We start from the raw sequence: 9,575 nt of genomic DNA, 5'->3' as shown, positions 1-9,575 counted from the left end.
AGCGGGACGGTTTAGCAAGAGTGGAGATCGAAAGTGATTGTTTGAACGTGATCGAAGACTTGAAGATGACTAGAAAAGGCCGTAGTGATATTTTCCTTGTCTATGATGACATTTATACTTTATGTTCTTCTTTTGAGTTTGTTAAGTTCTTGTTTACTAGGCGTGCTTTTAATATGGTGGCTCACGAGTTAGCTCATGCGTGGCCATGGCAGCTAAGTAGAAGAACCTGGGACGATGTCCTACCTCACAACATTGCTAATTTTGTGGTGATTGATCTTGTTACTATGATTTAGGCCCCTTGTGGGTTTTTTTTTCTTTTTAAAAAAAATATTGTCACTTTTTTTTTTGGAACAAAAATATATACTCCCAATATAGACGGGTAGCTTCCCGCCTTATTAAGGAGTAAGGACATTTAAAACCATGATTAATACCTCTAAGCGGTTTTTAAAAATCCTCTCTTACACACAAATCTGACTTTGTCAGAATTCAGAAACGAGCAACAGCCGTTATGAATCCCCAGTCTTAATTCTGTTTAAATTTGAAGAAAATTTAGCCCAAATTATCTTTAAATTTATTACTGCACAAAGATGAACGTTGACGTTGAAAAGATTGGATTGTTGGACATTTCAATAGAAGATGATTTACTCATTGATAAACACTTGGATAATTCATCTCTCGATCTTCGGCTTTCAGGTAATCGATATATATATATATATATATATATATATATATATATATATATATATATATATATATATATATATATATATATATATATATATATATATATATATATATACATTTCCTACGTGATGATCATCTAATTTCATGATCAACTTATCTGTGTATGTAATATCTAATTTGCGTTTCTGATACAAGAATAGTGTTTGATTAAATCAGTGATATTGGGGTATAGTCATACAGTACTAATTTGTGTTTCTGATTATTGTTGGATTACTTCCCGTGGTTGTATTTTCTTAATTGTCTAGTGTTAATCCTCCCAAAAATACAAATTCGTAATGCATTCTGCCTACATCTTCCTCCTGCTTTCAACGCCCTTTTCATTAACCTTTATCAATTCCTCTATATCTCGCGCCTTCCAATTCTATGCCAGTAAAGTATAGCTCAAATTTAGTAATAATGGCCGAATCATCTCACTTTTATTTGTTTATCAAGTATTTCATCGGATTTAAATATGATAGTTGAAACTAAAAAAATGTTGGTAAGCGTGATAACAGCCGCATTTGAGACCCAAATGGAGCTAGTGTTCGATCTTAAACCAAGAGAATATAGCGACAGTGTCAGAAGTAGCTTGGCTTGGGATAATGCCTTCTTCACAAGTCCTGGTAAAACACTTTAAACCAACCATGCATTTATGTTCACCATTTCTATCTTGAACTTTCTATGATTCACTCTATAAATTTGATCAGGCTTCCTAGAACTCGAGGAATTGTGTCTTGTTAATAGGGGATTCAAGGATCCTCAACACCACCTTGTCCATGGGAATCTCCAAAGTGTGAGGAGGTATGACTGCTGGAGCTACATTCTTTCTCAATTTCGACCAAATTTCTTTTTCTCAATTTATGTTTCATGTACTTCTAAGATGTATGTATGGTTTGTGTTGCACAGGAAAGTTTGCTTGGAGAGAGATTCAGGTCATAAAATGCGCGTTACATCTAGACGCAGCCAGAATGCTACTGGTAAGTTTCAAGACCATTTTAGTGTGGTCCAAAAAAGCTCCTTTCCATGTCTCAAAACAAATATGAAAACTTACAAAATACTACTGTATGACTTTTAATGTTTTCTAGCATAAAAATTGGACGAAATACCCAAAAATTACTTTTCTTGTGTCTAAGAGCATCCGCAAAGGTGAGGCCCCATTTCCTTACAGTAGATCTGGCAATGCCTAGTAAATTGTACGATATTCCCTGCTGTTACGATTCTTTCGTTCATACGGCCTGTGCATAGTATATAAGCTAAATGAAGGCATCAAAAGCCTGCATGGAAACTTTCAGATTGTTACGGTGCATAGCTAGTAGTATTAAGGGATTCCTGAGTTTCATAACTGAATTGACTCAAGAGTCGAAATAAAACTTAGTTTATCATGGAAATTATTTCTGATGTTCTGTGTTTATCTTACATGGTTTTGAAATACAGTTCTCACGAAAGCGAAAATAGCATCTCCAACCAAGGTGAGTTCCACCAGATGGTTTTATTTCCATAGTCATTGCTCATGACTCATGACCTTGTATGACCTCTCTTCCAAATTCGATTTTGGTCGTCAAGTGATATTAACGTCGACTATAATTTCTCCAAATATCTACAGATACCATTTATAATCAACTATAGTATGTTTTAATTTCTCAAAATTCTCCAAATGTCTATAGATTATCGTACTTTGTAAATCAATATCGTGAAAAGTTGACATCATTTGACCATTCAATATCAAAGGAGGATAATATAAATGGAGTGGAGGAAATAATTACTAATTAGTTTGACATTCGGCAACTAGCATGTATGACTTGAATACTTGATTCTGTTTCTTCAACTTTCAGGTGCTGGCCAAGCAAGACAAACAACACCAGCAGGTGACAACGCGACGACCAGAGGCCTTCTCTGGTGCAACTTCAAAGTCACAAGTAATGCAGGTATAATCTTATTCGAATTATTTAGGTGGTATCATAACAATTCATGTTCTTTTTGGACAATTCACCAACAACATCATCCCTATGCTGTAATGGCTCTTGCTCGTGATGGGATAAGAGTTGGGCGGATATAGGTAACCTTACCTATTTGTTGAAAATGACAGCACAGACAGATTGTTATCGGACTACCCATAATGAAGATGTTGTCGTAAACCACTCCAATCCGTTTTCTTCATGTTACAAGAAGCCAAAGAGAGTGAACCATTTTGCTTCATTTCATTGTATTCCAAAGTAAAAGAATAGCGAGGGTTTGGCCCTATTGAAAATAGATACCAGTTTTTGGACAACTGAAATGGAATAGTACAAATATTTTTTATGAACATTAGAAAGCACCCAGTTAGAAGGATGAGCTGATAAGCACACATCATTTGATGCTTGATACATTAGTCCTGATATGCAGGAATATTTATGACAACGTTTCAAATTGAAATAAAAACCTCTTATATTGTTTGACTGAATATTTTTGAAATATATTCAGAGCATTATTAGCAAGAAAGAATGTCTGAAATCAGGCAAAGCAACAGGCCAGTTTAGATCCTCAGCAGCACATAAAAGAACACCGCCTTTACAGGGAGTCAACGGAAATGGGAAAACTAGAACTCCAGAAAGTAGGTCTAGTGTAAATTCTCAGATATTAATATTTATTTTTCTATGATTTACCATTGATGCTCAATTAACCAAGCTTAATAGCAGGACTAGGATCTATGGTATCCCGAGAAACTAATTCACGCACCTCCTTGCCTCTTCTTCCATCGTCCATGAATTTATCACCATGCAGAAGTATAGATTATGCTGGGCGGACTGTAAACATGACAAAATCACAGGATATCAAAGGTAATTGCATGGGAAAAATCGCTGCAGCTTGTTCCTTAACTATAGATATATGGAGTACCAAAAGTATAAAATTAGAGCATTGTTGTGGACCTCGATTATTTAAAAAAAAAAAAAAAAAAAAAACTGATGTACTGGAGAGAAAAATCCAATACTACTAAACTGAATAATGCTAATCTGATTCTAGTAACATCCCTTTCTTTTCCTAAATGCAGGTGGACAATATCATTCACCTATTAACCGAATGCCCCACAGTCAACAATCACGTCAGCCCTGCATCAAACAAGGCACTTCAGGAAGAGGGTTACAAAGACAGAACGCTACAAGAGCAACAAAGAGTCCACTCTCTTCAAACAGTAAATTGAGCCCTAAGCCTTCTATGCTGCCCTTGCCATCCGAAAATTTTGATTACTTTGATGTGGTTAGTTAACTCATGCTAACCATTATGAGGAAATTGAATGGTTAATCCAATGCTATTGACTTTTTTAGTGAGGTAGCCATTAAGCAGTTTTGCTGCTCATAGGTTTCAACCCCAGGTCATCAGGACCACCACTCAATGACATTAGACATCTACACAAAATTAATTGATTGGACAAATATTTTAATTTTGATTTTCTTTGGTTTGAAATTTCAGAAATCTGGGGCGCTAACTGTTGATGCATCTTCGTTGCTGTATCCTAAAGGTCGCAGCAACTGTGAGGAAAACATAGCTCCACATGCCTCTGAGTCTGTGCATACTCCAGCAAGTGAGCCAAAGCATAAGTCGAATGGTGCCAAGCTTAAAGGAACGCCACCCATATTACAGGAAAGGAACGCTGATACCAGGAATTACGTCGATATAAACCTAGAAGGGCAAAGAAGAAGAAACCACCCTTTTATTATGAAGACGAGAGATACTTTTGGAAAAGCGGACAAGGAAAATATGTTTTCTTTCGAGGTGGATACTGTGATAGAGGTTGAACCAAAGCAGCATCCACCCTTATGTGGCTCTTCCGTAACCAATATATCTACTGGTTCCTCAAGTAAATATCTCGCTGCTGCACAGATGACAAAACGGGAAACCAACTCAAGTCCGATTGGCACCAGGAAAGACTTTTCAACCAGAATTTCCGCAGTGCAGAAAAGTTCGTTCTTTTAAGTTGTTTCATACTGAGATTATAACTTGACACGATATGCCTGCTTTGAATGTTAGACAGATCAATAGTCATCTGTTTATCGAGGCATTTGGTGGAAAAGAAAACTGGAAGGAGTATTACAACAAGCAGAAATCATATACAAAAGTAGTTCATTAATTACAACATGAAGTCGATTCTGGGCTTCTAGCCTACAGCACCATCTGTCATCTCATCAGAAAAGGCTTTATGTATCTGTATTTCATACGAATGAGTCTTATATGAGACGATCTCACATACGCGGCCTGGAAACTTATATAATCCTTGCTTATTTTATACGAACGAGTCTCATATCTATATTATCATTTTTAGGAAAAATTACAAATAACCACCAGGTATTTGCGTAATTTTACGAATTACCACCACGTATTTCCGTTTTTACAAATAACCCCCAAACTTCAATGCATATTCCCCAATCACCACCGTATTTTTACCCCGAGCATCGTTTTTCTTATTTTCCGACTTGTTAAATGACGGTTTACATGAAATACCAAGATTACCCTTGAAAACTTAACTAAGTGAATCATTCATATCATTCCCTTCTTCCGTCATGTGTTTCCTACATCCCCAAAAATCCCTAAATTCCCAAAACCTTGAATTATTCAATCGATTGAAGTTTGGATGTGTTCAACTCTCTTTTTCTCACTCTCTTACTTTGTATCGCTCAATTCACTCCTTAGTCCTTAACTACTACACCAACCTCTGAATTTGCAATTACATTCCAAAATCCCAACAGATTACCATCATTATGTTTCATTATTTCCCTCTTGTAAAGATTTATACTCCATTTTTTGCATTCATGGTCGTTTATTAGTCTTAGGCATCGCCCATCACAATTCAACACTTTCTCATTTAATTAACACCTACTCATTGCACTGAAGATGTGATCTTTCTCGCTTAATTTTTTATTCTCTCAAAAATCCTGGTGTAGTTTTGCATAATTATATAATTAAAGCTTATACTAGGTCACAAAACCATGATTATGCATTGAAATTGTATAATATTATGTTCGAAAATAAAATAGAGCCTGATAATTATACGTATACTTTTGTGCTTAAAGCTTGTGCCAATAAATAGGACTTATGTTCATTATGATGTGATTAGAAGAGGCTTGGAAATGGATGTGTATATTGGTACTGGTTTGGTTGATATGTATCGTAAAATGGGTCGGCTTGATTCTGCACTAGAAATGTTTGATAAAATGCCCAAACGAAATATCGTCTCCTGTGTTGGACCTTTAGTCCTTATTAATTGTTTTGATAATGACAGTAATGATTTGTATGTGGACTTAATATATAAACATATGCGTGTAATTGTGTGCTTAAGTCTTTATTTAGAAAGGAACAATTACAAGACGCAAGCTTGAAGTTTGGACCAAGGAGGTACAACTTCAAATACATTTGATCGATGCATTCAAGCAAGATCAAGATTGGAAATCAACCACGAGACTCAAGATGAGAGACTTGTGAAGAGACGATTCGTTCTTCAAGATCTCTTTGAAGATTAGTTAGTATAGGTCGTCATCCGGTAATGATTTTACTTTGTTTGACTTAAAGGTTAGTGAAGTTATGACCTAATAGACATAACTTCATTGCTAGACAAAAATGATGCGTTAATTTTTGGAAAATATATTTTTAATGGTTTATAAAAATAAGAGAGTACTTATTTTACTTGGAATTAATTAATTAGAATTTAAGTTAAATAAACTATTGGTTTGTAACACGATATTTATATCGTCATGCAACCTAGGGCTTTAACTAAATTCTATCTCGATTTGTTGCGGGCTATAGAAGCAAGAATGGACCGAAGGAGGCCTTGGGCCGGCCGAACCCTAGGGAGGCCGAAACCCTAGGTGGTCGAACCCTAGGAGGCCGAACCCTAGGAGGCCAAACTCCATTCCTTTGCTCCTTACTTGTTCTTCAAGTTTTATATTTCCAGAACATTCCTATGCCCTAATTCCAGAACATTCCAAACCCTAATTCACTCTACTATAAATACTCTCATTCATTCAACATTAATTGTTGACACACACATCTACAAATTTCAAGAGAGAAAAATATTTTAAGCAAAAATCATTTGAGCTTTAATTCTTATTTTCATATTTGCTTATACAAAAATCACGCATCAAATTTGTCAATCACTCGAAGAAAAATCGTTATAGGATACTAAATACACAAGGATAGTATACTCACTCGCATAACGTGAGATTAGTATTTGTCGTTGTATTTTTCTTACTAACGTAAGAGCAACCTAGAGTATTTAGCGATACTCAATCTGAGTTATAATCATATAGTTGATTATACGAGTGGATTGATAATTTTTGTAATCCGGAGAAAGGTACTAAAAATTATTAATCGAGAATAGTGGACGTAGGTTTCGACTTGTGAAACTGAACCACTTCAAAATCCTGTGTGTCTCTCTTTCTCTCTCTCTTTATTATTGTTATTTCGATTTTGCATTTATTGTTAATAATTTAATTAGTTGATTTTAACCAATAAAATCAAGTAATTAATTTATATCATATATTTCGAAAAGCGGTCATCGTTTTTAATACTCAATTCACCCCCCTCTTTCGTATTCGATCAATAGACTCCACATCCTGGAATGCTATCATTGGAGGGTTGTCAAAGGATGCTGATTTTTGTAAAGCATTAATCGATTGATTAATTTATAGGGTTTTGGGGATTTAAGAAACACAAGATGGAAGAAAGGAATGATATACTGTATATGAATTATTCACTCAATGCAAGTCATTAAGGGTAATCTTGGTATTTCGCAGAAACCGTTATTAAACAAGTCGGGAAATAAGAAAAATGATGCTCGGGTAAAAATACGGTGGTAATTGGGTAATATACAATGAAGTTTGGGGGTTATTTGTAAAAACGTAAATACATGGTGGTAATTTGTAAAAATATGCAAATATGTGGTGGTTATTTGTAATTTATCCTCATTTTTATTAATAAAACAAATCTAAAATAAAGTGTTGGTAGAAATCATTGAGGAACAAAGAGTCAAAGAGTGTATTGCCTACCTAAATAGTAGTAGTACCTTAGGACCACTTCACATGGGTGTTTCATGCATTATTTTCCTGAAACAAAATTATACCACATGCTTCATTTTGTAGGTTTGACGTCATGAGAAGTTTTTGTCATCAAGGAGCATTCCATACTCATCTTCTTTCACCTTACCATTATCTTATACACACAGCTACCTAACGAAAGGCGTAGCTCATCCTTGTATTAGCCAGGCTGCCACGACACAAAAGTTTTAGTACGAGAATGATTTGAAATCGGCTAATATGAACTTTAAGGCACTACACTATGATGGGAATTAAACTTAGGAAAATGTAGAGAGACGAAGGTTGGGTACCAGAAAAAACCAATTGTAGATTTTTTAAATGTCCCCTGGAGTAATACGAAGTAAGTAATTAACGAAGATTGACTTTTTTATTTTATTTTGTGGTGGCAGCGGTTGACTTTAAAGTTGTGTATGGTCGGTCATATGATCATCCAATGCAGCCTGAAGTTAGCTTCTTCGGCTGAAATGCTGAATATGGTTGCTTATTCTTTCACCATAGCTCACAACAACAACAACATTAGAGCCTTAATCCCAAAATGATTTGGGGTCGGCTGACATGAATTATCTTTTCGAACCGTTCATGGATGAACGCACGCCTCAAAATGCGAATAAAAAAGGGAAGATGAAAAACAAAAAGGAAGAACGAAAATGTAATGGAAAGTCAAGGTAAACTTAGGGGATTTTAAAATCGAATTCCGGCTTTGTTTATAAAAACTTAAAATTTAAATCGAGAGCAAAGATTAAAACGATTTTTAAAAACCGAAATAGAATTAAGGATCCGAAATGAACCAGGTAAAATCTATAAGAAAGTGGTTGGTAAAAAAGTGTAATAAAGGAGAGAAGAATAAATAATTTAATTTCTTTAAATTAAATAAAAAAAAACACTAAATATATCAAAAAAACAACAAATACTAAAAATCCACATGTATCATTTCCCTCCATAGTGCCCTCTCCGTCACCATACTCTTCCCAAGCCGCAGAAATGTGGCAACTGGCAAGGCTTGTTGCATTCTATTCTAAATATACGAAACCGGGAATAACTAACAAGGGTGTCATAGTCTAGTCTAAACTCAGATTAAATCTCGGTCTTAGACTTGGTCTCAAAATCAGCGACATAAAACCTCATGCTACGGTTTGTAGAATCTTGAAAAGCTTGATAACTCGAACGCTCTCAATGACGATGCAGTTTTCTGACTTTTATTTATCACCATCGTCTACTTTACTGTATTTAGAGCATCATAACCCATAATTCATAAACATGTGGGCTCGGAGGCGAGTTACCCGCATGCCACGTAGCTATAGATGTTTGGTACGATTTAGATCACATGATCGACCGAGACAAGTGAAATAAGTGGTTGAATCTATAGACGATAAGTTGGGACCATAGAAGTGACTCGAAACAGTTTGAAGACACAACACATATCAGAAAATGACACCAACAAACATTTTTCCTTTCCAATTAGCTCCGCAATAACTAAGACAATCAATCAACAAAGAAAGTGAGAGAGGAACAAAAGAGACATAATTGCAGCAAAGAAACAAAAAAAAGTGAAAGAAGAATGTGACGTATAATCTACGATTGTCAATTAACGGCCCACATTTTAAATACTATAGATTCCAATTTACTCAGTTCGCTCCATTTTGAGTACATACATATCACTAATTCACTCCCCCCCAGTTATTTCCATGATGTGCCCTTAGAAAAACCCTTAAAACAATATGGAGAAAACAAACACAATATTTATAAAATTTGTGACTCCTCATTAGCAAATTCAGATAGTATGTAACA

General features: G+C 35.2%; 1 protein-coding gene across 1 annotated transcript; it reads left to right on the top strand.

Annotated features, from left to right (window-relative positions):
• The first annotated feature begins 417 nt into the window (after positions 1-417).
• Positions 418-4,988, top strand: LOC141598245 (uncharacterized). Its single transcript, XM_074418085.1, has 10 exons — positions 418-693; positions 1,239-1,346; positions 1,431-1,524; positions 1,630-1,700; positions 2,158-2,192; positions 2,556-2,648; positions 3,184-3,313; positions 3,399-3,539; positions 3,752-3,957; positions 4,171-4,988. Exons 1-10 carry the CDS (start codon positions 588-590, stop codon positions 4,672-4,674), a joined length of 1,488 nt encoding a protein of 495 aa, XP_074274186.1. The 5' UTR covers positions 418-587; the 3' UTR covers positions 4,675-4,988.
• The last annotated feature ends 4,587 nt before the right edge of the window (positions 4,989-9,575 follow it).

The sequence above is a fragment of the Silene latifolia genome, chromosome 9 (genome assembly GCF_048544455.1).
Source record: "Silene latifolia isolate original U9 population chromosome 9, ASM4854445v1, whole genome shotgun sequence".
Lineage (NCBI taxonomy): Eukaryota > Viridiplantae > Streptophyta > Magnoliopsida > Caryophyllales > Caryophyllaceae > Silene > Silene latifolia.
Note: the sequence above shows the minus strand (reverse complement) of the source record. Positions and strands in the feature narration are given on the sequence as shown.